The sequence below is a fragment of the Fringilla coelebs genome (genome assembly GCF_963513975.1).
Source record: "Fringilla coelebs genome assembly, chromosome: 25".
In the NCBI taxonomy this organism is placed as follows: Eukaryota; Metazoa; Chordata; class Aves; order Passeriformes; family Fringillidae; genus Fringilla; species Fringilla coelebs.
In genome coordinates, this window is record NC_140051.1 from 1641234 (window position 1) to 1669152 (window position 27919).

The 27919-nt window shown below is 53.0% G+C and overlaps 1 protein-coding gene across 2 annotated transcripts; it reads right to left on the reverse strand.

The window, feature by feature from the left end:
* Nucleotides 1–1177: 1177 nt before the first annotated feature.
* On the reverse strand, nucleotides 1178–26924 carry DIXDC1 (DIX domain containing 1; the record flags this gene model as incomplete). 2 transcript variants are annotated; one of them, XM_084221563.1, is made up of 20 exons in its annotated part: nucleotides 1178–2335; nucleotides 3175–3283; nucleotides 3471–3579; nucleotides 4178–4244; nucleotides 4344–4505; nucleotides 4631–4717; nucleotides 5201–5272; nucleotides 5350–5442; nucleotides 5941–5994; nucleotides 6434–6538; nucleotides 7465–7515; nucleotides 7933–7986; nucleotides 8084–8173; nucleotides 9090–9238; nucleotides 9557–9669; nucleotides 14034–14141; nucleotides 15603–15843; nucleotides 16722–16847; nucleotides 17548–17677; nucleotides 26865–26924. In XM_084221563.1, the coding sequence occupies 20 exons, from the start codon at nucleotides 26922–26924 to the stop codon at nucleotides 2255–2257; spliced, it is 2061 nt and encodes a 686-aa protein (XP_084077689.1). In that variant the 3' UTR covers nucleotides 1178–2254. The 2 variants fall into 2 exon arrangements, with proteins under 2 accessions (XP_084077689.1, XP_084077688.1); XM_084221562.1 differs by having other exon boundaries at nucleotides 9557–9693.
* Between the last annotated feature and the right edge of the window lie 995 nt (nucleotides 26925–27919).

The following is a 27919-nucleotide window of genomic DNA, read 5'->3' on the forward strand; positions in this document are numbered from 1 at the left end:
GGATATGGGCACCCCATGGCTCTGCAGAGCTCAGCCTGCCATAAACGGGGTACGGGCACCCCATGGCTCCGCACAGCGCCCTGACGGGAGGGGACAGCCGCGGGTCGGCTCTGCTCCCCAGGAACGGGAGGCTGGGCCAGGGGAGCGGCCGTGGATGAGGCAGAACACATAAATACACCCAGGGATGTCAGGGGATAAGCCAGGCTCCGTTCAGCCCATAAACTAAAACATACCGAGTTCCACCTCAAGCTCAGCAAGTTCTTCCCACGGAGCGTGGGTTTGTTCTGAGGTGTGCTCTCGCTGCCATTTCCCAGGCTTGTCTGTTTCACTGCTTACAGTTGGTTTATTTCTGCCCAGCTTCCCTCAGTTACTTTCCTGTTCTATAGTTGCTAACTTGATCTTGTAGCAAAATCTCTGGAGTCAAAGTCATTTAAAATTGACACCTTTTGCTTTTATGGGGGAGAGACCACCCACAGCAAACTGCTCCTCTGGATAGCAGAGAAGGACACGAGGCTGGCCAACAGCAGACCTTGAGCAGACCTTGAAATCTTTGAAATTTGCTCCATGAAACTCCAGCCTGGGTGTGTGGGTGCTCCTGAAATAAAACTGAGTAAAACCCAAAGAATGAAACACTTGTGAGAGGTTTGCAATTCAAATACAATTGATCTCAGTATCACAAGCCCATGCCCTCTTCACTAGAGACCATGCAACAGAGAAACTATGTCCAGGGGAGAAACAAAATCATTGTTTCTTTTCCAAAAGAGATTATTTCCCCCATTAATTAACCTGCTCGTTGATGAACGTGCCTCCCACTGTCTGTAAGCAGAAAGTCACACAAATTGTCCAGAACAGGAGGCAGCTTGTGTTGTGCCAATGTGGCACAAAACCACGTAGGAGCCTTGATATAAAACCCAGTATCAACCAGTTGGATTTCCATAGTAAGATAAAATTACAAGGCCAGTGTTGTATCAACAGAAGACGATACAAAACATCTCAGCATCCACCAGGAAAGGAGTAAAACACAGTATAATGCGTGCAGAAATATACAGAGAGCACTTGCACTAGTATAAAAATATCCACAGTCCTCAGACAAATGTGAATCGGTACAAAATAATTTCAAGAACAGGTTTACAAAAGGACATGTTAATATAAAACAGTAAAACCAGGGTGCCCCCTCTCCCAGCCTCATGCACAGCACACACAGACAGTCCCACAGGAGCTGGGAAGGAGCAGAGCCCATTTGACCTCCCAAGCCCACGGGTGATGTAGGGAAACAAAGCCACAAAACCAAAGGGAAAAATCCACCCTTGGGGGATTGTAGGGCTTGTTCTTTCCCAGCAGTTCTTTCCTGATCCTTCAGGACTCAGCGTAGCAAGGAACTGGTGTGGGTAAGTGCTTGGTGGTCCTGGCAGTGGGGGGACAGCAGCAGGGGTGCCTGTGCACAGGAGGTGACAGCAGAGAGGGCAGGAGCACAGGGACAGAGGCTCAGCAAGGACAGGGGGTGCAAAGACCTCAGGGAGCAGCTGATCCCAGCTCCCCCACCCATGAAATCCTTCAGCAAACAAACAAGCACCAAGATCCCACAGTCCCCACAGCTGCAGAGCAAACCCTGAGGGCCTCGGAAATGGGAACAGCTTTGGGAAGTGGGGAAAGCTGGGCTGGGAGATGGGAGCCTGAGTTTGGGAGAAAGGGAGCTCGGCCAGGTCGGTGAGCTTTGCTTCAGACCATGCATCAACCCTCCAGAGGACTCTTCCCCCACCCAGAAAAGGTCCTGTCAGCCTGCAATGTCCACAGAGTCACTCTGCTCCTGCAGGACAACAGCTGGTCCAGCTTCAGCTCCCACAGTCCAGCAACCTCTTCTCCATGAAGGCAGAGCTTCACATTTTCACCATCAGTGCAGTTTTCTGTGACACCAGCACAGGAGATGCCCAGCTGAGCCTGCAGCACACAGTGCAGGGCTGGAGGAGAAGGGGGCAAAGCATCCTTAAGGCCTCCAGGGTTTTGCTGGCAGGGCTGAGCTGGGTGTTTCTGTCCCACAGACGCGTCCCTGCAGCCTCAGGACAGCAGCTGCCCTCGGGCACGGGCAGTCAGGTGCCAGCGGTCCATGCACACAGCCTGCACCACCCGTGGCTGGCACAGACGCTCTTTTTTGGCAGCTTGAATTGGCCTCCTCCCAGCACTTGGGCTCCTTGGTCACTCTCTGAGCTCTGCAGACAGTCACAGGTTTCCATAGAAACAGGGCTTGAAAGCTCCATTAATTCTCCCCGTGGTCTTCTTCCACCCAGGCCACGATTTTCCCCTCCCAGCCAGGAATGATGTCGTCGTCATGGAAGACCTACCCAAAACAAATTTAAAAAAAATAAAGGATTTCAGTCATGTCTGGGGTCTGGACACAGGGTTCTGCAATGTGAGTGGCATCAGGGGCATGAAGTCAAACCCTAGCTCAGATTTCCCAAAATAATCCAGGGAACACATGGCAATGATGGCTGAGGTATGAGTCACATTTTCACAATTTAGGTAAATAACAGACCAGGCCTCATTATCCAATGAATATCAGGGTTATTATCGGCTGGTTTTTTTGACATTAAAGGTAAACTAAAGACAGGAATCACGCCTTTTCTGAGCCAGACCATGACCTCCAGCTGCTGCTGCTTGCCTGTCCCCAGAGAGGGTGACCCTTTGCCCTTGTCCTAATCAATTTGTGAAGCAAGAACTGTCCCAATAACCTGTGATGAATCCAGCCCACACCCACACCAGCCTGAGCAGGAACAGGCTGCACTGCAGCACACAAAGGGAACTGTGCCACACACACAGAGTTCTCTCTGAAAAACCTGCAGAGGAAAGGAAGAGGTTGTATTTTTAATACAGGCTCTCCCATTGCAATAGGGTTTATAAAACCCACAGCCCAGATTTTTGCTGTGTCCCCTGGGCTGTGTCACAGGCTGGCTTTGTACAAGGGGCTCTGCAACTCCCAGGCAGTCACAACCACATCCATGGAGTTGCTTTTGCTGAGGATGAAAACATTTTAGCACAACAGGAGCTTAACCCACAGCTGGGAAAGCAGACACTTTGTTTGGGGGCAACATCCACTATTTCACTAGTTTCAAAGCGAGGTGACCACGGTCCCCAAGGCTGTGTGGTGACACTGATCCCAAACCCCAGTCCCACATTTACCTCCTCCTTCACTGTGCCAAACTCTGGGTCCAGGGCTTTGAAGTGGTACCGATGGGTTCCTTCCCGATCGATGGCGGCCTTGAAATCCTTCAGAGTCACTTCCCCTAACCTGCAAGGGAAATAAATGCAAATACAAAATGCAAAAACAAAGCTCAGGGACTACTGCAGATAATTCTCCCCAGCCAATAGCACGAAATCCAGTTAAGGCCCAGCAAACCTGTGCTGGCTGGGAGCATTCCCAGGAAAGCAGAGCGCTGGTTTTAGGGGCACAGGAGGCTTAGGAAGCCCAGGCTCACCTCTTTGGTATGCTGACCATGAAGGGGGTGAGGGAGCGGTCGGTGAAGTACAACACTTTGGTGCAGGCACTGGTGCTCATCACGGGAGTGCTCTGAGAGTGAGGCAGCTCTGCAAGGCAGCAACTCGCTGATTATCATCCCTTATCATCATTATCCCTCCCCAGCTTCCCGTTCCTGCTGGCCATGATGGATGGTGGCGTGTGGATTTTCATTTGCCCATTTGTGTTTCTCCCCCCAACTCCTGCCTTGTTTCCTGCTTCCTCCCAAGATCTGAAACAGAGGAACTGAACTCCACAGTTTTAAGGCTCCTTTTATGCAGAAAATACTCTGCACACATGGAAATGTGGTGTTTAAAAAGGAAATGTGGTGTTTCATTCTGTGGATATGAAAGGCAGTAAACACTGAGCAGGGAACAGGGAGCACTCCTCTGTCCCCACTAGATGGTGCACAGCAGCAGAAAGCTGGGATGACATCCCTTTTCCCAGCGATTGCCATGCTTATTTGTGCTGCAGCACTGCCCAGGAGGCTCAGACCAGCACTGTGATGGTGCTTTACAGAAAACCAGCCATAAACGTGTGTCCCTTCCCTTTGCAGGGCTCTCTGCTCCAGGGAGGATCCTGGAGGGGGCAGATTCCCGAGGGGATTCTACGCCTGGGAGCTGAGCAGTGGATTTGGCAGTGGAAGGGCAGGATCTGCCAGGCACTTACTGGATTTGGGAGGCCAGGAGTCCCTGCACTCGTTGGTCGCTCTGCTTGCTGGTGACTTCCCCCGCACCTGGGGCACAAAGCCAAAACAAGGACAGAGCGTCACCTCCCAGCCAGAGCCAGGGTGGCGTGTGAGGGGCAGGAGCTGAGTGTCCTGGGGAGCCTTTACCCTCCTCTCCTGCCTCTTGTGTGTCTCCATGCGGTGCAGGCGCTCCATGAGGCTGGAGATGCCCTGCTCCAGGCTGTCGATGGTGTGGTGCTGCGGGTCGTGGCCACTGAAGCTGTTCCTGAGGCTGCGGAGGGCGTCCCGCACCAGCTGCAGGTCACTGGGCTGCCCAAAACAGCACAGCTGACACCAGCCCAGGCGCTGCCTCCCCAGCAAGGGGAAACCTCTCTGAATGAAGTAAAAGAATTCCAGGATATCTGGCTGGGAATGCACCCCTCAGGGGCACTTACCCCTCGGTGGGCTGTGGGAGCAGCTCCTTTTCCTGCTGGCTGGAGAAAGCCATTGCTCTGGGCACTGTGACTGCTGAAAGCCATCACCTGGCCAGGGGAAGATGTGTGAGTGTCAGGACCTCCCCAAAAATCCTCACTTATGGACTTCAAAGTGAGAGGGAATGAGAGCTTTCCACATCAATGGTAAAGCTCTCATCTTCTCCCAGATGAAGACACTCCCTAAAGTGTGCAGGGAGTTCCTGCTCACAGCACAGGCACGATTCCTCACATAAAGGTGGAAAGACTCAATACCAGGGTCAGCAGGAAAAGGAGGACGTAAATTGAGCTGTGGTCTAACCACTGCCAAGGTTAGAGGTGAAGCTGGAAGCTGAGAAAGCCTCTGGCTTTCATCTCTGAGGATTCTGAGCCAAGAGGCTGAGCCAGAGTGCTCTTTGCTGGGGGCTTTGCCTGCCTCCATCAGGGCTCTGACAGTGACACCTCTCTGGGATGAAGGGGAGCGTTTCTGGAGACAGAAACGCCTGCAGGGTGCTGGGCAAACGCCACCCCAGGTGTGGAGCAAGGCTCCCGTACCTCCTCAGCTTCTCTCTTCATGCAGTGAGCCAGCAGGGCCTCCTTGTGCTCCAGCTCCCGCTCCAAGTCCACCTGTGGAGGGGCAGCAGAGGAGTCACCACCCCATGGGCCAGGCAGAGCATCTGCCAGTGCTGCCCAGCTCTCCCTACCTGCTGGTAGCTGGCCTCAGAAAGCTGCCTGAGCATCTCATCCAGCTTGGTCTGCTGCTGCTGCAAGTGCCGGTCCTTCTGGCACAGCTCCTTCTGCAACACAGGGGTCCAGGGAATCAGCAGGGCAGGAGAGAGGCTCAGTCATGTCCCCATGGCAGGGAAAATCCTGTCAGGATCAGGTGGCTCGCACAGGGTGTGCTTTGCCAGATGTTAGGGCTGCGTGTCAGAGCTTTTTTTGACAAGATCAATCAGGTTTTTATTGCCCAAAGTCCCCTTGGCTGAAGATTTGCTGCTGAGGTCACAGAGCTGCCACAGAGCACACAGATTCCCCAGGGATCAGAGGACAAACAGGTCCCCCACCCTCATCTGCACAAGTGTTGGACACTCAGCAGCCACCACCAAAACCCGCAACAAGAAAAGATCTGCAAGAAGCTGTGGGGGAAATGCAAAGAACTTCTGATCCCTCCACCTCACTACAAACAGCCCTGGCTCCTGCAGCACCTTCCCAGGGCTGTCCAAGCGCCAGGGAAAGAGCAATCCCATCCCCAGAACTGAAGATCCACCCAAACCCCATGGAAGAGGCTCCATTACTTTGTACTCTGCCAGGAGCCGGTTTCTCTCTTCAACCTTCCTCTGGAGGTCAACCTGCAGGAATAACACCCAGGTGTGAGGCAGATACTCCCAGAGAGTGAAAACCTCTGCCCCTTGTGCTAAAGGGTGACCAGAACCTGCAGAGGTCAAGGGAGCTGCTGTTTAGGGTGACACCTTTGGACAGAGACCTGCACAGGGCAGGTGTCACCTGCTAAGGCAGGGAACGAGGAGGGAGAAATGCAACAGCACTGAAAACATCAGGGAAAGCCCCTCCCTGTCCCAGCTGAAGGTCCTGGAGGACAGGAAGTGGGAGTGAAGGTCAGGAATCTCCAGCCTCACAGCTGGCCAGCAGGCTGTGAGCAGCCTGTGCTGTGCAGAGACCTCTGGCTCTTGTTCACTATCCCACGACCCCAAAATCTCTGCTGCAGCCACCCCTGGGGCCACCAACCCCCCCAAAATAACCTCAGCAGCAGCAGCAGCAGCAGTGACTCACGTTCTGGTTGTGCAGCTCCTCCTTGTCCATGTTGGCTCTCAGCAGCTCCTGCTTGAGCTGCAGGACTGAAGCATCCTGCTGGAGCAGCCTCTGCTGCAGAGCGTCCTGGGGAGAGGTGATCTCTGCAGGAGGGCAGGGAGGGCAGGGACCCCTCCCCGGGGCTCAGGGGCCAGAACACCCTGTGGCCACCCAGGGCTGAGGTGCTGCCAGGGACTCTCAGCCCTCCTGCCTCTCCCTCACCCAAAACTGATTTCCCTGCCAACTTTTTGGCCACCAGCACAGAGGGATTTCTCTGCTTCAGCCTGAATTTCCCTCTCCAGAAGTGATGAACTTTGGTTCTGATGGACAGGAACAGCTCTGGAGGGCGTTCAGCCCTGCAGCTCCTGCCCCAGCCACTCATCCCGAGGGCACAGAGAGGCCAAGATCAGCCCAGGACACAAGGAGCCTTAAGCCCTGAGTGTGACCCAGTTGTGCAGTGAAATCCTCTCTGGAGAGGCCAAAGTCAGCACTAATTCTGCACCTTTCACTCACCCAGAGCTGCACCTTGGACAGCTACTGCTGTTTGCTCCCTTCTGACAGGCAGCTCTAAAAATACCTCTGTCAGGAGGAGATCAGCAGTGCTCAGCACTCCAGAGGCACAAACTGAGCTGTTTCTGGGCAGGACAGGGACACCCCAGGCTCTTTTTCCTGTGCTGGCAGGAATGAGTTCACTGGGCCAGTGCTGCTGGGTGTGTACTCCAAGAGAGAGGAGGGAATAAAAGAGCCAGCCAACCAATTTATGCCTCTTTTTGTTTAGGAGAAATAGGGGGAAATAAAGAAAAAAGGGGAATACTTGATCACAACCTTACAGACAGAGCAGAAAATTGGAAACCCAGCTCGTTGCACCTGCCTAAAAATTCAGAAATAAACCACAGGATCCCCCTATACTCCTCCTTCCACCATCTGAGATTCCTCAGAGGTGTGTGGTTGTTGCTGGCCCTACTCACCTAAAGCACTACTATTCATTTTTGATGAAATGCCCCTTTCCTCACCTTTATTCCCTGGAGGTTCCGAGCTTCTTGTTTGTATTTCAGCAGCTCCTTCTGCAAATGCAACACAATTTGGTTAAACAGCCCCTTGTCACCCCTTCAGAACCAACCAGAGCTGGTGTTTTCTCTGCAGGAGGAAGCACTTCCCTCCCCTTCCCACAGATCCAGAGCCTGAGACATTTTAATGAGTTACAAACATGACAAAGAGCTGAGCTCTTAAGCTCTGTTATTAAAGTCCTGAGGAAAATAATGATTGCCCAGTCCCTCAAATCTGCCTTCAGGCCAACATCAAACACTTCTGCCAGCATCAAAACTGGTCCCAAGCCTCCAGAGTTGGAGCCCTCACAGAATATTCCCCTCTTCATCCATCGTGATGCTCACCCTGCCTCATCCCCACCCCGTTTTCCCCTCAAAAATCAAGTGGAACAATCTGCAAAACTTCTCTTCCCCCTCCATCTGTCACCCTCTAACCTTCAGATCTTGATTTTCTTCCACACTCTGGTCCAGGCGGCTTCGGATGATGATCTGAATGCAAAATATCAGCGTTGTTATTGTGCAGCAGGGGCAGGGCAGGGCAAAAAGCAGCTGCAGCAGGGAAACTTGGGTCCAGGGTTGTTCTCACCAGCTGCTCCTCGGGGCAGGCTCCACGCTCAGAAAGTTCAAAGGACCCTTCCTGCTCATCCTCAGGTAAAGACCCATTCAGCAACAAAGCCTGGGGAGATAAAGGGGGGAAAAAAAAATCTCCTTTTCAGAGATTTCAAAGGGAAAGAGGTGAGCTGCAGCTCTGGCCAGCAGTCACTCCTATCAACAGTCCCTACCAGCTTCATTTCCCATTGCTGCTGATTTATTCCCCTCAAAAATGAGGGGTTTTCTCCAGGAATGAACAAGATTTATCCCCTGACAAAGCTCTCCCAGGGGTCTGTCAGCCCATGCTCTTCCCCACAGAAAGAACCAAACAAGGGCAACACAAATTTCAAGGGAGTGAAGTCTCAGCTTTAGCACCTTATAGGGTGTGTGTGCATCCCCAATATTTCAACCAAACTGTCACAATCTGGAGCTTCTCAATTATTGAATAAGAGAAGGAAAATCAATTAACCAAATGCAATTTCCTGGCTGGCCACATCAGCTGCCTCTCCCCACTCCCAGGGGATGAGGGGGCAGCAGTGCCAGTCCCTCCTGTCCCTGCTCCCAGTGGGCACAAAATGCAGGGATTTTACCAGTCAACCAAGGAATTTTTTTTTTTTTTGGTGACTCTTTTGTGTCCTGCCCATTGTCCCCGAGGAAAGTGCCCGCCCAGCTGCCTGTGCTCCTCACACAATCTCTGCTTTGTTTACTGCCACATAAATATTTACAATTCAAAGCCACTGTGGTTCCCAGCACAAACAGAAAGGGATGTTCTGAGAGAGTTCAGTGCCTTCACCATATGGATCAAGGGGCTCTGTTCCCCAGGCACAGCCAGACACACACCGGGCTGAGGGCAGGGAGGGCAAGTGAGGGAAAGGCCCCAGAAGTCAGGAATTGTGGGGAGAATGTGCCAAATGTGAAGGTTCAGCCAAGCTCACGGACTGACTGACGCAGGGCTGGGTGACCCTGGAAGGGAGCACTCTCTGAGAAGAGAAATCTCTCACCTGCAAACCCGAAATCATCTTTTTCGCCTCCTCCATTTCCTTTTCCAGGTGGTCCTGCTGCTCCAGGAGCTGCTCCTCCCATGAGTTCTCCAGGTAGGACCCAGAGCTCCCTGCCTGCCACTCGGGCTGGAAGTGAGCCTCGGCCTCTTCTGCAAGAGAGAGGGGCTGGATGTGCTGCAGGCAGCCCAGGAGGGACCTGCTCCGCTCCAGTGGGTGACAGCTCACCTGACCCCCAGGATTCCTGAGGCAATCCAAGCTTTCCTACACCCACTGTATCCCAGATAACTGCACTGGGCTCAGGGAGGTGTCCAAGCCCAGCACTGGGGACAGTGACAGGGGGGAGAAGCACTGGGGGCTTTGCAGAGCATCCCTCAGTGCCCAAGGACGCCCTGGAGGCAGCACCAAACCACTGCAGTCCCTGGGGAGCTTTCCAGCCTTTATCACCCAGAACAGTGCCAAGGTTTTACCTGCTTTGGGCTCTGTTTCTTCAGCCTGGAGGATCACAAGCCTCTCCTTCTCCTCCGAGGGGGCTACAGTGGATTCACTCTTTGCACTGTGCACAGGGCTGGGTGAAGTCAGGCTGCAAAGCAAGGCAGGAACAGCTCTTTTAGATGGTGGAGATGATGTTGATCAGCACTAATTTTGAACAAGCATTTCTCCATATTCACTTTTATCTAAGAATTATCTGCATCCCAGAGAAACTTTCAACAACCCAGCCTGGACATGTAATTTTTTGAATTCAGACTCTCACACAGGGGTAGGACCACACTGAGGAGTAATTTACAGCCAGACTTGCTGGACAAAAAGCCACCCTGGCTTCATCTCTTGCTCCAGAGCTTTCAGATGAATCATTCCAACTTTAAATCCCAATATATTTGAGAGTCAGATTCCACTCACTCGTGTTCTTTGATTAAAACTTCTTCGAAGTGCCCACATATTTTCACAGGAGCCATCTCAGCTGACTGGGAGGTTCAAGCAATCTTTTTCTCAGAAATTCTTCCTAAGTGCATCTCCCAGACAACATCAAAAGGTGGCTGAAGCTCACTGACCCATTCAATGTACCCCGAAAGTCGCAGGAATTAATCCTTGCAAGTGTGAGCAGGAGTTAATTTTTCATTCTTCCCCAACACAGAAACAAAGGGCAGGGAACAAAAAGAAAAACAGTGTGGAAATAATATAATAGGTTTAGAAAAATAAGAGGCTTCAGCAGCTCCCTCCCTGCATCTTCCCAGCACTGCTGCTCGTCTCCCACAGCTCCCACAGAATGGGAAAAGCCCTGCAATAGAGATGGAAATGACTTGCTGCTCCTGCCTGCCCCACTCCCACGGCCAGGACGAGCCTCTCCTCATTCAAATTACAGACCTGAGTCCAGTTTTTTGTGGCCCAGACTTCCCTTGAGTTAAAGTGAAAGAATAATCAATGTCTGAGAGAAATGTCCCACAGGGACAGTGCCAGTCCTTTCAGGTGTGTCCATGATGCTTAAAGGGCTCCCAGCCACCTGGCTTTGCTCCAGGATTTACCTCCAGGAATTCCAAATCCATCACAGCAGTCCCTCATTAGACATATTTTTAATATCAAATTTGTAACCAGGCCCTGCTTCTGCTCATTGCTGAATGGGGGCATGGCATAAAATGATGGTTTTTTGGGTTTTTAAAATGCTGTTTATGACTTGATTTGGCAGTTCTGCTGGGTTTGCATTATGTAACAAGGGCCAGAAGAAAGGATGGAACTTTCACACAACACAGATGCCAGCAGGAAGCCCAGCTGGTCAGCAGCTCCCGGAGGATTTCACTTCCTTCTAGGAACAGATCTCAGAATTCCCTCCCTCCCGTTCCCAGCTGATGCTCTGAACCTGCCCTCACCCCGGGGCATGGCTGGTTCTCATCCATGCAGAAGCTGTCCCAGAAAAACACCAGCAGGCACAGATGGGAGAGAAGGTGGTGAAAGAGAGGAAGCGAAAAGGATGAGCAGGATGAAAACCAAAGATGTGAGCCTGGAAATAACATTCCACATCCGCTTCTCCCAGCACTGGATCCACAGCCCAAAGCCAAGAAGAGGCACCACAGGTGGGCAGAGGTCCCCCCAGCACAGACAGCTTTACATTTCCTGATGCATTCCCACATCCCCAGACCCTTCCCAGGCAGTTTTCCCATTTCCAAAGGCCCCTGGGTTCAGGCAGCATCCACAACCACCTCCCAAACACAGCCAACAGTGGCAGGGCCAGAGGCAGCTGAAGCAGCAGCACAGGTCAGGTTGCTTTCTGCATCACCCAATTAATGCTGCAAACACTTGCCCAGGTTCTGTATCAGTCTGAGCCATCAGAGTATGAAACAGCCTCTGATGCAATGCCTTTAAAAGTGCAGAACAATTCCCTATTAAAGCATGCAGAAACGAGGGCTGGGGAATGAAAGCTTTCCAAGAGAGATTTATGATGCAAACTGCTCCACTTTATTCCTTTCACCACTTGGCTCCTTAACCCACATCCTGCCTCCCCCGGGCCCCAGATCCTCCAGCACGGCCCAGGCTTCAGGGCAACGAGCCCCTGAATGCCCCGAATTTTAATAAACACCCATCCCTGCTGCTCGCGAGGACAATGGACACAATCGCTCACCATTTGACCTGCTTCCCTCCCATGATCCCACTTGAACCTGTGGCCTCACAGAATCCGCAGGATCCCGGCTCCTCTCATGCCTCCTTCCCTTCTTCACACGCCCAGGGCTCGGCTCCTGCTAAACTCCCGGGCAAGCTCGGCGAGCCCGAGTGCCGAGGAGGATCCCAGCAGGAACAACACCCGCACACACACCACAACCGGCTCAGGGGCTCTGCCGGCTGAGAGGCAAATCCGCAGCCCCCAGGAGCGGCTTGGATCGCGGAGCCGGGGGGGAATTCTGCAGCCTGCCCGTGCCTCCCGCTGCTTTTCCTCGCAGGTTATTCGCCTCCTGCTGCTGCATTTTGGTCAGCTGCACAGCCGGTTGTTTTCATCACAAGGCTCCGGGCTTGCCGGGGGTGTTTCTCATCCCATCCCGCCCTCCTTGTGCTGCCGAGCATCCGAGGAGCCGCCGGGGGAGGGAAGGAGCTGCTGCCGGCGCGGGGTCCCTGCGCTGCCGGGGGATGCAGGCTCTGCTCAGGATGCTCTCCCCAGCTTCCAGAGGGATGCGGGCTCTGCTCAGGATGCTCTCCCAGCTTCCAGAGGGATGCGGGCTCTGCCCAAGCTGCTCTCTCAGCTTCCAGAGGGATGCGGGCTCTGCCCAAGCTGCTCTCTCAGCTTCCAGAGGGATGCGGGCTCTGCCCAGGCTCTCCCCAGCCCCAGGCGCGGCTCCCTCTCCCTCCCGCTGTCACACGGGCTGTGCAGGCACAGCCTTTCTCCGAGATGCCTGGCTCAGGGGTGGGGGAGGGAATGCTGCTGGAAGGGGAGGGGAAAGGGAGAGGGATGGGTGAGGGGCTCGGCGGCCTGGGAATCATCTGATTTTTGGCAAATTTTTCCATGAATCATTTCGGCAGCCTGCGCTCGTCCCTGGGAATTGGGAGAGCTCGGAGCGGGGGAAGGAGCCGGGGATGCTGCCCTGGGACACCTCAGCCGGCTGGAGGAGGGGGTCGCTGCACTCCATAACGTCTCTCACCAATAAAAAAAGCATCTCGTTTCTCCCAGCCTGTTCTCCGAACTGAGCTAAGCACATTCCTCCCCGCGAGGAAAGGGAAAGCAGCTTGTTTTCACCGTGCAGAATTGTGTCAGCACAGACACCCCCAGCAGCTGGAGGGGAAGAATTCTCCCAGTTTTTGATCACTTTTGGAAAGATTCTCGCTGTGTTCTGCCCTGTCAGCAATAATACCACCCTTGCATTGTGGACAGAGAACCCATGATATTATGGGGAAAAATAAAACAGAAATGCAGGATGTGCAGAGACATTTTTGTTTACCACCAAAATACCAACATATGAGGAAACAGCAGCCACCTGATGGGGTAGAAGAATACATCAAATATTCCAGCTCCCTCAGCCGGAGGGATGAGAGCAGGCAGCAGGATGTGGCACTCCTGAGCTCCCGGTTCAAGAGCCAAGCTCCTGTGGCATTATCCACGAAATGCTGCCAAGAGCAGGATTTTTACATCCCCCCCGGCAGGCCGGCCTCAAAAGCACACTGCTGACATCATGTGGAGGCACTGCTCCAGCACTGCCTCCCCGGGAGCCCCACACTCCTCCAAAAGTCTATTTATAAACACTCTCTCAATGACACGCAGCAGAATTGGGGGATAAACACAAACTCTTGTGTTTTTCTCCTCTGTTGGGCAAAGCAACCTTAATTTTCAGGTACACAGAGAATTATTGGTGCTGTGGAGCATAAAAATTGGCCTGAGAAACGCTGGGGAAACGTCCTGCCTGCTGAGAGGCTGTCAGTGGCAATCTGTCCTTGGCAAATGAGCTCCTCACTCCCACACAAACGGGAGGGAGGCACTCGGGGAGCAGCCCAGGCAGGGGAAGGACTCTGAAAATCAGAGCTGGGGCTTTCGGTGGCAGTGGGAGGCTCCCCACGTGCAGCCCTGCCCTCGGATCTGCTCCAGATGAGATTAACTGGAGCACAGCACCATTTCCAGAGGGAGCCCCGCTTGTTCAGTCACACAGCTCTGGCTCTTCCGAGTAGTTTCTGGTTCTCTGGGGGAAAAGGGAGCGGCTTCCCTTACTACAGAGCTCTCCATGCTGGATCAGCTCCCTCCCTGGAATAATTTTCCTTCAAAAGCCCCTTTTTGGCTGCATTTTCTCACAGAAAACTGCTTCACATTGATTCCTGAGGTTTCACCCTCCAGACCAGCCAGGGATGAGCGGATTTTGGCGAGGTGAACAGGCACTTTAGGCAATGTCAGGCACAGGAAACACCCTGGCAATAAAATTCCTCACCTGGCAGGGTGACATCTTGGAGAGGAGACACCTTGGCAATAAACTTGCTCACCTGGCAGGGTGGGGCTCCAGTGGCACGTTCTGCTGCCCCTCGTACTGCTGCACCAGCGCCCGCACGCTCCAGCAGGGATTCTCAATCTCCTCGTCCATGCTGCTGTTCCTGGGGGTGACAGTCACACAATGAGGGGAGCCTCACCTGAGTGCTGCTGGAATTCTTCTCTTTCCAAAAAGGAGGGGAGGAGAGCTGAGGGAGAGGAGACAGCTGGAAAAATGCCAATTTTCCTATCAGGGATCCCCATCTTCTTGGTGTTAAGGGAAAATAGGCAAAGAGGCCTTGTTGCTTTAAAGTCATCCCTAATTCTGTGACTACAAAACTCCAAAAGCTCTGGGAATACAAGGAAACATCACAAGGACTGGCTTTCCTGAAGAACTCCAAGGACCTTGCAAGGGAAACCTTTAACATTTCATTTTTCAGTCAAAGTTACCATTTCAGCCTCCTTTCCAGACTGTTTCATGGGTGCTCCCTCGAGCCAGTATCAAATGGGAAATGACCTTCAGTTGTGTAAATGAAACCCTGCACAGCCCCAGCACCTGGCCCCCAGCTAAATGTCATTGCTATTATTGTCATTGTCACCCCCCAGCACCTTTGGCAAGGGGCAAATGGGATTTTCAGCATTATTCCCTCTGTGTGTGGATTTTCAGCATCCCCAGGACTCAGCAGGTGCCTGGAGCAGTGGGATGAGCAATGGAGGAGCCAGAAAGGACTTGTACAACATCCTCAGCTCTGGAAATAAAGCTCCAGATCTCTGGGGTGAAAACCTGACTCGTGTTTCGCTTGGCATGAGAACATCTCCAAGGAGAGAGCCCCGAGGGCAGCGTGGGGAGAAGGAGGCAGCACAGGTCCCTCTGCCTGGGCTGTGACTCCCTGCTCTGCTCCAGAGACAGAAAGAGAGACCCAGCTGCTGTTCTGCTGTAAAACCTGAGAGTGACCTGGGCTGGCAGCAGAGCCAGGTCAGTGCCCCCTCTGCCAGGAGTTTTAGGTGTTTTTGCACAACAGCGGCTTCCTCCCGCCAGGGATAAAACAGACAAAAATTCATTTATGTGGGAATCAATAAAATCAGAGGGTTTTGGGGAAGCTGCAATAGGCCTCAGGGACAGCAGAACTGGGATTGGAGCTGAGCAGCAGCCATGAGATTGGTCAGCAGGAAAGTTATATGAGAAGTAGAAAAGTAAGGACAAATAGAACCATGGTCTGTGTATTGAGGCTTGTCTAGAATAACTCCTGAAGGTGCAGAAAAGTTTATCTGGTGAGATATTAGGGAGCTCTAAGCTTAATAATGGAGCTCTGTGCATTGTGTTTGAAGGCTCACAACAGGTATTGAATTTGAAATAAGCCAGCATTGTTTAACCAAAGGTAGGTGTGCTTATAGTGGTTGGATGGAGCCACTGTCAATATAGAATATATACTGTACAGATATAAATCCTGTCAGTGCGCTTCTGCTTTGTGTGATTGGGAGTTGTAACATTCAGTTCTTCTTCAGCTGCTGGGCTGGGAAAAAGAGACCCTCTAACTCACCTCGGGGTGGCTCTGAGCAGCAGAGACTCCGAGCCCAAGCCTCACCTGTGCCTGTGCCTGAACAGGTCGCGGCCGGAGTGCTGCACGTCCTGCCGGACCTCGGCCAGCGCGGCCACTGCCCCCTGCGCCACGGCGGCGGCCGAGCGCGGCCGGAGCCTGCCCGGGGCCGCTGCCCAGCTCCTGCCCCCCGAGCCGGGGGCGCCAGCTCGGCCAGAGCCCGGCTTGAAGTGAGCAGCCAAGGCCAGGATCAGCCTCATGGTGGATTTCAAGTTCCCCTCGACGATATCTGCGAAATGCGAAGGTTTGGGGGGTTAACGGGGGGTGCCGGCGGAGCTGCGGCTGCCCCGGGAGAAATGAAGGTGATGAAAGCCAGCGGGGCCGGTCCGGCTCAGCCCTGGTGTGCAGGGCACTGCCAAGTGCCTGCCACCTCCACAGCACAGCCCTGAGCCTCCCTCCATGGCCATTTCCAGCAGTTAATTACGGGACACATAATTACTGAGTGCTCGCTCAGAAGCAGAGCAGTTACTGAGGATTGTCGCTGACTTTATTGGCAGAGAATTCCCTTTTTTGAAACACTAAAGGCAGAACAGCGAGGCATTTCTCCAGCGGTGGCATCCTGTGCCACCAGCTGTTTGCAGCACCCTGCAAATGTAAATCAGTCCCATTCAGTGAGATCACACCAGTGTTTTCCAGCACACTGATGTCATGGCAAAGATCAGCCACTCTCCCAGACCAAGATTTCCCAAAACAATTTAGTCAGAGCTCCTCAAAGTCCTGACTAAACCACGCCACAGACATGTGACTGTGCGTTGTGTCTCCTCTCTGTTTCCAGCCCATGGCTTCCAACAAACCACAAATATTTTTTCCATGTCTCCTTTCACTCTAGCAGGTTTATGTGTCCTTTTGGGGAAAGATTCCAAGCCTGTATTTTTCATTACACCACTGCCTGGGCTCCTGAGTGCTCAGCAGCAGGAAAAATGTCGCTTTTTTTATTCTCTGCATTCCCCATCTTTCAACCCAAAACCATCACTAAACCAGAGGGGGAGAAAAAAACCCAACTTCCCCACAAACTGACACATGAATTTACCCATAAATGACCTGTTTGATAGAAAACAAAGCCAGAAACAGGATTTCAGCAGCTGAAATCCCCCCAGGGCCACGCACCTTTAGCTGACGTCTGGTGCATGCGGATCTTTTTGGATGCCACGAACTGTAGGACTTTCTCCACATTTTCCCTCATCTCCTGCTGGCTGCTGGGGTTGAGCTCGATGCCACTCAGCTTCTCACCAGCTGAAGGGAGTGAAAAAGCTTTATCAGAGGAGAGCTAAAGCTCTGGGCACTGCCAGAGGGATCGCTGGCACTGCTCTGCTCTCAGGGCTGGGTGCTGCACGGGGCTCCTGGTGCTGCTAAACAGGAGCCAGCAGCAGCAGGGACTGGGTTTGGGGCTGTGCTGGGATGATGGCAAAGTTTTGGGGGGCTGGAGCAGGATTCTGGCAGGATTTGTGGGGCTGGGGCTGCCTCTTCCCAAAGGACTGAGCTCCTTGCAAAGGGCTCACCTGGGGGCAAAGTGAAGCACGTGGGACAGACCCAGCTGGAGGAGTTTGGAGAGCTGTCCCCCACTGGGGCAGGGGCTGAGTGCGAGGAGGAAGGAGCAGCGAGGAAAATGAACTCACTGCACCCCCCATTCCCTGTCCCCCTGCCCAATGACATCAGCAAACAGGTCACTCTTCCCAAAACCCACCCCAACTCCATGCCAGCCCTGTGGCAGCTCCCAGTGCCCCTGCCAGCTTTCCCCATCTGCTCCAACGGCCTCTGAACCACAAGGGCTGGAATAGAATTGCATTTGTGATCTGGTTTATGATTGCTTTCCTTCCCAGCCAGCTCTGCCACCCCCAGTAACATCTGCCCGACAGACGCCAGAGCCAGGGCAGCCCCTCCAGGCCAGAGCCAGAGCTGAGGGGGAAAAACAGGGCCAGATGGCAGCACTGACCTACAATCTCGATGAGCAGGGCAAGGGTGACCCCATCCCGCAGGTCCTGCCTCAGGTCCTGCACTGGCCTCAGCCCCGGCTTCTTCTTCAGCTGGGAATTCACCCAGGCCACATAGGCCTGCAGCTGTTGCTGGAACAGAAACCAGAGCGTTGGCATTGCAGGCATCTCCGCTGATTTCCTCCCTGATTTTCACAGATCTCAGTCCCCTGCCCTGGAGAACACAGAGCAGAGATCACCCCAGAGCCTGGCTGCCATCCCTGCCTGCCTGGGGCAGCTCAGCCTGGGAGGAGGGAGCAGGACAGGAGTCCTGAGCTGGGCACAGCAGAACCCAGAGCTTTGCATTTCACCTGCACTGGAGCAGACCCCAGAGCTTTGCATTTCACCTGCACTGGAGCAGACCCCAGAGCTGTGCATTTCATCTGTGCTGGAACAGACCCCAGAGCTGTGCATTTCACCTGCACTGGAGCAGACCCCAGAGCTTTGCATTTCATCAGCACTGGAGCAGACCCCAGAGCTTTGCATTTCATCTGCACTGGAACAGACCCCAGAGCTTTGCATTTCACCAGCACTGGAGCAGACCCCAGAGCTTTGCTTTTCATCAGCACTGGAGCAGACCCCAGAGCTTTGCTTTTCATCAGCACTGGAGCAGACCCCAGAGCTTTGCATTTCATCTGCACTGGAGCTGACCCCAGAGCTTTGCATTTTATCTGCACTGGAGCTGACCCCAGAGCTTTGCATTTCACCTGCACTGGAGCTGACTCCAGAGCTTTGCATTTCACCTGCACTGGAGCCACACCAGCGCTGTCATCTCCTCACTTTGGGAGTCAGAGTTTGCTCACTCTGTGTCCCACCCCCAGAGCAGAAAGCCAGCGTGCAGGAGCAGGGAACCCTGAGTTATTTAACAATTTAGCAATTGCCTGCCCATTTAACAAGTCCAGGACAAGCAGGGGAGGTTTCCTGGAAGAGACAAGAGCCTCCCTCTGTAACACTCCCAGCGTGGCTTGTTTGGAACACTTGTACAGCCCCTCCACAGCCTGGGAGCTGCCTCAGCACTTCCAGTGGCCCTGTTTCTATTCCTGCACGCAGGAAAGCTGCCTCGAGCCCTTGGAGCCAGGAACAGGGCCTGGCCAGCAGCTCAGGAGGGATGCTGTGGGTGGGAGAGACCAGGGAAGCTCCAACTCAGAGCAGGGAATCTCAAACTCAAACCAGGGAAACTCAAATTCAGGTTCTGGTCAGTCTGAGAGACAGGGAAACTCAAATTCAGACCAGGGAAACTCAAATTCAGACCAGGGAAACTCAAATTCGGATCAGGGAAACTCAAATTCGGACCAGGGAAACTCAAATTCAGGTTCTAGTCAGTCTGAGAGACAGGGAAACTCAAATTCAGACCAGGGAAACTCAAATTCGGATCAGGGAAACTCAAACTCGGATCAGGGAAACTCAAATTCGGACCAGGGAAACTCAAATTCAGACCAGGGAAACTCAAATTCAGACCAGGGAAACTCAAACTCAGACCAGGGAAACTCAAATTCGGACCAGGGAAACTCAAATTTGGACCAGGGAAACTCAAATTCAGACCAGGGAAACTCAAATTTGGACCAGGGAAACTCAAATTCGGACCAGGGAAACTCAAATTTGGACCAGGGAAACTCAAATTCAGACCAGGGACACTCAAGCTCAGACCAGGGAAACTCAAATTCAGACCAGGGAAACTCAAATTCGGACCAGGGAAACTCAAATTCAGACCAGGGACACTCAAGTTCAGACCAGGGAAACTCAAATTTGGACCAGGGAAACTCAAACTCAAAGCAGGGAAACTCAAATTCAGGTTCTGGTCAGTCTGAGAGACAGGGAGATGCAAATTTGGACAGGAAAGCTCAAATTCAGACCAGGAAAACTCAAATTCAGACCAGGAAAACTCAAATTTGGTCCAGGAAAACTCAAATTCAGACCAGGAAAGCTCAAATTCCGGTTCCTGGTCCCTCTGAGGACGCATCTGGCACAAATGACCCCAAGGCCAGGAGCAGATGCCAGTGACCTTTCCCTTTCCAGCCCCTCTCTGTAACCCTTGCAGGGCTGCTGCCAGGGCTGCAATCCCCTGGGGCAGGGCTGCAGTGGGACATGGAGGGTAAACAAACTGATCCATTGATGGGATTACCTCTCTTTTCACTAAGCTTCCCACGACTGTGCCCATGCAGCAGCTTTTAAGCCCCCATTCCATATGATCTCAGCAGTGCCAGGCAGAGTTGAGGCTTTCACAGCCCATCAAAGTCACAATCTGGTCACAGCCCGGCTCTCAATTATCCTGACAGAGGAAATCCAGCTTGGATGGCTCACTGCTGGCTCAGAAAGGTGCCTGGACCTGTGGGAGGCAGCTCTGCTCACTCAGCACAGCCTGGGGGGCTGAAAGGGGCTGCCCTGGTGGCTCTGGGAGAAAAGGGAGCAGAACTGTCAGGTCTGATCCATCTCTGCTGGAGGAGGGGCTCTGCAGCTTCTCCTGCTCAAGCAGCAGCAATGCCCAGCCCCACAAATCTTCATTTTGTGTTTTTCTAATCATTTTAGGGACTGGCACTGATTCCCCAAGGACACAGCCCCTCCCAGCCTGCAGAAAATCTGCAGGGTTTGGGGGAGTCTCTGTGGCTCTCCCACTTCTGTCTCATTTAGAGGAAAAACCCTTTCACCAAGCAGTCTGTTTTCTGTTCCTCCTCTCAGAACATTCCTCGTGCATTCACAAATAAAAGAATTTTTGGCAAGATTTTAGTCTCTATCTCTTACAAGCAGGAGGAGGTTGCCGCTGTTATTGTTAGTAAAAAATAAAAAAAGCCATCCCTAAATCCCAGAGCAGTTACATTTTAAACAATGAGCATTAAAAGGAGGCTCCTGAGGCAATGGAATCGGGATGTCACCAGGACAGAGTCGTTTCACTCCCATGGCTGCTGTAATCCTGCAGACTTACACTTCATTTACAGACTCACTTGGTTGGTTTTGGGTTTTTTCCATTAAACATCACATTTTCCTGCAGACGTTCAGACAGTTGGACTGAGGAGCATTTCCTAACTTTGTACCCAAAATCCTGGCAGGCTGAGGGACTTCAGCAAGAGCCTTGGATTGCTGCAGAACTCAAAAATCCAGGGAGGGAGCTGTCGCTGCTGGCAGCTGAGGGGAGCATGTGACCGAGTCTCCCAAGGAAATTTATCAGAAATAAAAGTTAAGTGACCTAAAAAAGGCCAAGTGCTGTGAGATGCATGAAGGATGAAGGGACAAAGCCCCTGAGCTGCTCAGCAGAAACCCCAAGGGCAGATTTTGCAGCTGGAGAGTCCAAAATGCTTCACTTCTCCATCAGCTGGGGAATAACAGAGGACATTGTGGGCTGCACAGCCACGAGCCCTCAGTGCCCACATTTCCACCTCCAAATCCACAGATTCAGCCTCCAAAAAAAGGGAAAGATTTTTTTTGTTTCACCCCCTCAGGATTCTGTTTGTTTCAATCCCCAACACAGCTTCAACACAGCCCTTAATATTATCCCAGCTTGGGTGGGCACCATTCCTGCCACCACCCTGGGAAATACTCCAGGAATCAACTTCCAGCACAGGCAGGACAAAGATTTGCTGGGATGTGTCCAGCAGCTCTTCCCAGCCCACCAAAGCCCTCCTGAGCCTGCAGTGCCCACAGAAATGCCCCAAACCCCATTTGGGGATGTTCCATCCCCATTTGGGGCTGCAGGCATCGCAGCACCCACTCTCACACAGCTCTCAGCTCCCTTCAGCCAACAAAATTCCAAAATAAAAGGTCTGGGAGCAAACAAGGCACTCCTCAAGTGTCCCTGCTTCCCCTGCACTTTGGTTTGAGCCCAGCCTTGGAATTTTCAGGGCTCAGGCTGCTCAGCACCTCACCAACACTTCTTCCAAACCCAGAATTTTTCAGAGGAAAACCAGCCTGGTGTGGGGTGTGCTCTACAGAACACACATTATTTAGGATTATGGTGGAGCTAAGCTTAATCCTGTTTACATTAACACAGCTTTGTGTTCCAAAAAAAGCCCCTTTTACCTGTACCTTGCATGGGAAGAGCAGCAGCTGTACCTGAAGGGAGCTGGAGCCCAGCTTGCTCCAGGCAGGGCTTTGTGGGGTGGTTTTGTCTTGCTCTGGAGCACTTTGCAGGGCAGGAGAAGGATTTTAAAGCAAATTGTTGGGGGCTACAGGACATCCCAACAGAGTTCCACAGGCAAATTACAGGTTGGGATATATGAGGTTAATTTTTACCTCTCTGGGATTAAAATATTGCACATTTTGGTGTTGAACAAATGGACAAAATCATCTTTCTAGCAAGGAGGGCCTGCCCTGCTCACTGTCATCTTCCAGTAGATCCTGTGACCCTGTTTCCTTCTAGAAACAGATCCCTTCTCTATTGATTTGATGAGCTTGAATCCATCCTTATCACTGGATTTGGAGAACCACCCTGCTAGGATGGGGTTTTTGGGGCTCAATCATCCTGCTAGGATGAGGTTTTTGGGGCTCAACCATCCTGCTAGGATGGGGTTTTTGGGGCTCAACCATCCTGCTAGGGTGGGGTTTTTGGGGCTCAGTCATCCTGCTAGGATGAGGTTTTTGGGGCTCAGTCATCCTGCTAGGATGGGGTTTTTGGGGTTCTTTGCAGTGATTTCCCTTTGTGCACTGCTTTGCTGAGCTGGAATCCATCATTACAGTTTGACTGGGGGAACCATCCTGCTAGGCTGAGATTTTTGGGGCTCTTCACACCAGTTTCCCTTTGTGGCCGTGCCCAAGCCCCAGGGCTGACAGCAAGAAGAGCCCTGGTGCTCCCAGATGAAAGGAATTCCCTGTTCCTCCCCCCCAGAGCCCTGAACCAAAGGTTGCAGCAGCCTAATTGCATCAGGAGGTGCTGCTTGAGGCCCTGCATGATTTCCAAGCTTTCTGACATTACCTTAATTAGATGGGGACTGTAATTTTCCACCCAGCCTTCCTCCAGTTTGCTGATTAATTTTTTGTTGCTGTTCAAGGAGGCCTTTGTGGAAGCAGAAAGCACAAACTCCCAAGCAAAGAAAATGATTTCCTCTGCTCTCAAAGGCAGCAAAAGATTTTTTTTTTCCCTCTCAAAACTGATGCTGGAACGTGATTCAGGTTTTTCAATGTACTGAGATGCATCCAAGAGTGAAAACCACCCAGTTATGACCACAGTGAGGCCAGAATGGCCAACAGCACCCACAGGAGTTCTCCTTTAGAAAACTCCTAATTTAAAGCAGGTGTTGATTTCCAGAGTGCCCAGCTCTCCAGCAGGATGTGGAATTTTTGACAGCAGAGTTTTCCACCTTTTCCTCAGTCCTTTCTTTACCCATTAACAGGAAGAGCTTAAGTGTAAGCAGCGAGGCCCCATTCCATCCAAACTCCCTAAATTATTTCTGCCACTTTGATTTTCTCTTCTTGTAAAGCCAAAAACTGCCATGGCCCATTCCAGAGTCATCCAGCTTCCAGTGCAGGATGAAGTCATTCCCACCTGTGCCTAAACTCTGGCATTTCTTTAATTTTGTGCTGTGAAAGGGCTTAGTAATGCAACTGTGAGATCCTGAAGGAGCAGCACCTCTCACAAGATGCTCAGCAGGTACCTGAGGCCCTTTTCCCACCCAGGCAGAGCTTCTGTGCCAGCTGCAGGCAAAAAATAAAGGAAAAAACTGCCAAAGAGCTGAGCTGTGAGTGCAGAGAGGACTTGGGAGCACATGATTCTCCCTGAGCTGTCAGATGGTTCCAAGCAGAGCCCAAGCACTGACACATCCCCTGGTGCTCTGGGGAGGAAGAGGAGCACTGTTCCTCCTTCAGCAGCATCCCCAGGCAGGGACAGGCAGCTCTGAGAGGAGCCTCAGCTCCTCAGGACTCCAAAATCTGCAGGCAGGGACTTTGCAGAGGGGAGGGAGGCCCAGGGAGGCCCCTGGCCCAGGAGGAAAGCCCTGAAGGCACATTTAGGACACAAAATTTTGCATTCCCTCTGCCATGACCTGCTGGCAGTGTGGCATCCCCTTTTTCCTCTTTCTACCCAAAAAAGCAGCTGCCATAATCTTCATGTTCCTGGAAAATGGCTTGAAAAGCAGAAATCTGGGAGTGCTCCTGTGCAAATGCTCTGTAAAGACACCGTGCCAAGGGACAGCCTGGCTCAGCCATCAAGGCAGGGATTGAGTCCCAGCTGCTCCACCCTAATCCTACAGAGCAGCAAAATCTTGCTGAGGAGTCCCACTGCTGGCCAGGCACCAGGGTTTGGGGGAAAACTGATAGCAGAGCAAGGAAAGGTCTGCTAGAGCACATCTGGGGGTAAATCCAGCTGTGGGGAGCCCCAGCTGTGTTTTCTGGCCATGCTGGAGCCTTGGAGGGGTTTTGGGGCAGCCCAGTCAGGTCAGACACCCCGCAAAGGCTGCAGGGTTGCTCAGCCCCGTGGCTTTAGGGTGGGAAGGTGTGAAATGCTGCCAGCCTCGGCCCAAAGCACAGCTGGGGGGATGAACCAGCGCCTCTGGAGCCTGGGGTGTGCCGGGAGGGATTCAGTGCCCCTGAGGGGCTGAGCAGGATGAGGGAGCCAGAAGTCAAACCAGCTCTCCATGGCGAATCCTATTAATCCTATAAATAGCCCTGGCGGCAGGAGAGGGTGAGTGCCAGCTCCTTGTGTGACATCACCCAGCTGAGACCTTTTGGTCACAGATCAGGACCTCGCCCCGAGCCAGAACACGACCCCAAACCGAGAAAGGAACCAAAATCACCCTTAGGGCACTGCCCGGGCTGAGGAGTCACAGCTCTCGGGCAGGAGGGCACCTCCACCCCAGCCGGGGGAAGGAGAGGGTGTGGAAATGCAGGGATCACCCCCTGAGCTGAGAACCGGGGAAATTCCCCCTGGAACACCTGGTGAGGGTCAGAACAGCCCTGCAGCCCTTCTGGGGGGCAGGAGCAGCTCCCAGCCCAGAATTGGGGGAGGTTTCCCCCGCGGGCAGGTGAGCCTGCGTTTCACCCTGCCCTGCTGGCCAAACAGCCTCTGCCCGGCCCTGCAAGGCTCCCTGTCCTCTCTGGAATGGATTGTTTGTTCAACAGAATCTCGGGGGGGGAAAGAAAATAGTTGTTTTAAATGACTCACTGCACACAGGCAGCCACATAATTAAGTTTGCCACAGGAAATGATCCTCCAGCTGGTGAAAGAGAAGGTGTGTTGTTGTTCAAATGCAGCTTGGAGCCGCCAGGCTCACTTGTGACACGTTCCTCTGTGCCCCATCTGCTTTCAAGAAGCGTCAGCACATAAATAAACTGCATTTCCCCGAGGAAAGGGAACAGGCTGGGGCCACATGGGCAGAGTCAGAGCAGATGAGACCCCTCTGTGTGGTTCCCTTTCATTATAAACTCCTGCTTTTAGCGGCCACACATCCCCAGGGCCCCATCCAGCTGTGGGATTGAATTATTTATCTGCCTGGGAGCCGGAGAGGTGCCCACAAACAGCAGGGAAACACCTTCAAGGCAGGGCAGGCCATTAATGAGGGGCTTTAATGCCCACGGGGGGGACTTTGCTGCGTCTCAACATCAAACAAAACCATCCTGGCCTCAGATGTCTGCAGGTGACAGCGTCCACGAGGGCTCTGGCTCTGAAAGGGAAGGGGAAAAAGGGAAATAAACCGGCCCCAAGTGACAATTCAGCAATTCCGGGGCGCCTCGAGCGGGGTGGGATTCCTCGCGTGGTGGAGAAGGACAATGCTGCTGCCTGCTCCAGCACTAATTAGGGATAATTGGGCTGCTGAGGTGCCCTCGGGCAGAGGGGATGGAGAGGGAGGGGGGAAAGGAGGCGAGGGGACAAAGGAACCTCCCGGAGGCTCTTGGCAGGGCCGGGTTTGGTCAGCACCGGGCATGGGGACACAACTGCGCGTTAATTTCTGTGTAAATAAACACCCGAACGGGCAAACAGAGCCGGGCAGGACGCGCGGCTGGGGAGCGCAGCAAGGATGGGGAGAGCTCCTCTCTCATTTCCAGAGAGAGCTGGGTGGGCTGTGATGCACGTCCTGGCAAATCACAGGTCCTCCCCTCGCTAAACCCGTTTTAGTTTTACTTTTGTTGGAGCGTGTGAGGAGGCAGAGATCCTCAGAATCTCTCTCTTTTTATTTTCTGGTGGCAGAAGGAAGTTTCTTCTACAGCTGAGCTGCCTGTGGGTGAAACCAGCCCGGGCCAGGCACTGAACGTCGCTGGGGTCTGCTCCCATCACTGATTATTATTAATAAATAAGTTACTAATTGTGCCTGAGGAGGATGTGCTGCCCCCGAGCACAGGAAGTACGAGCTCGATCTAAACCCCGACCTTGGCTGGATAAAAATGAGCCTGACACTGTGAGGAGGAGGAGGAGGAGGGGATGGAGCGATTCCAGCCCAAGGAGCGCTGGGGCCGCCCTGGAGCCGGGGCAGGCTCAGGTTTCGCCCCCAGTTTGGTTTTCCCGGAGGGGAGAGGATTCGGGAAGCCCAGCAGGGATGTCCAGTGTTCCTTTTCTGTGGATAACGGGCTCGTGGAGGCACAGCGCGGCTGAGGAGTCACCCAACACTAAACAGAATTCAGTTCTGCGCTCCGAGAAAGAATAAACCTCCCCCAAAAGTGAGAGATAAAACAGCAGCAGCTCTGGTTCCGGCAAATCCCCCCCAGTTTTTCTTCCTTTTCAGCTCACAGACGGCAGATCGTGCTCCAGCACGGGCTGCCCGGGCATTATAAATATCCATAAATACCCCACAAAATTCCTTTTTTGTGCCCCCCAGAGACGGAGGTCCCACTGCTGTCCCCACACAGCCGCGGGATTCCCGTCTCTGCAGTTTCTTGGTGCATGCCCTTAATTTTCAATTCATTACTCTGCTAGCAGAACAGGCCAATAAAGAACGCTTGGAAAATTACATTTTCCCCACCAAGTTGCATTTCGGTGCCCCCGGGGATTCGATTTACAGAAAAAGATGGGGGAAAACCCCAAAGCAGCTCTGGCGAAGCTGATCCCGAGCAATGCGAGTCCATAAAGCAGAATTACAGCCCCCAGCACGGAGACGCCGCACATCCCTCAGGAGAACGGTGGATTTTACACAACAAACGCTGCCCCACAACCTCCAGCAGTTTGAATTATTTCCCGGGACAGCAGCAAAGCAGCGAGAAGAGCACAAACCCCCCCGAGCCGCGCAAACCCCGCCTGTAAAACCGGCCACAAACTCCTCACCAAACTCCTGAAGAACCTCGCTGTTTGCCCCCATTTCTGCCCCACAATTCTGCACAAAACCGCTCGGCCTTCCTCCCGGGGAAGCCGGGGGACGTGGCTTTACCTCGGTGAAGCCCTCCTGAAGGATATCCAGCAGATTGCCCCTGGCCAGGCAGGCGAGCATCGTCCCGGGCGGGCGGCCGGGGGGCTCAGGGGCTGCGGGGCTGCGCTGCCGGCGCCTCGGGCCGCCTCTCCCTCCTCTTCCTCCCGAGCACAAAGGCCGGGAGCTCATGGGGAAGGGCTCTCATGGTCCCATCTGTGCAGCCCGGGCAGAGCGGAGCCGGAGCGCCGCTCGCTTTGGGCATGCTCGGCGGGAGGAGGCAGCGCTCGGGCGGAGATGTCACTCGGTTGTCACGGCAACGCCGCGGCTTTACGAGATGCAGGCGCGGGGAAAACATCTGAAACCCATTTCCAGCCAAAACAAAAAAAGAAAAACCACAAAACCATCCCCAAACCCGCTGAGTAAATGAGATTTTTCAAACCCGCCGTACGCAGGGAGCTCTGCTTGGTGTGGAGGGAGAGAGGAGGAGGAGGAGGAGGAAGGGAGGGAGGTGATGCCTTGCACGGGGAGCAGAGCCCTGAGAGAAGATCGTTCTGCAGCCACAGGAAGCTGCAAGCCAGGCCACGACAGCTGGGAGGTTTGTAAGTTTGAACATTGCACTTTTCAATGAAAAACAAACAAACAAAAAAAAAACCAAACAAGAGAGAAAAACGTTCAAACAATTAAACACAACCCTCTTTCTCCACACCACAGAAATGAGTATCGAGTGTCCCCAGGCTGCCTCTCGGATTGGTGTCACCTTACCAGAAGTGCCCGGGGGGGGAGGAAAAAAAGGAAAATGAAAGCGGAATGGGTGAAAACCCCTCGGGCAGGGGCTCTGCCGGCACCGACCCCGCTGCCCTCGGCTTCCAAAATGTCCTGCCAGGCATTTCTGAGCGTGACACGCAGTTAAAAACAAACTGGGTTTTTTTTCTCTACCTAAGTGTTAAGCATCCCGAGGAAAAATCAATGGCATAATTGCACAATTTTAGCCTGGCACAATAAAATACAGAAAGAGAAGCAACAGGTCGCTTCCCTCTGTAACCGACCCAAAAGGAGGCGGCTCCCTCTCCTCCCGT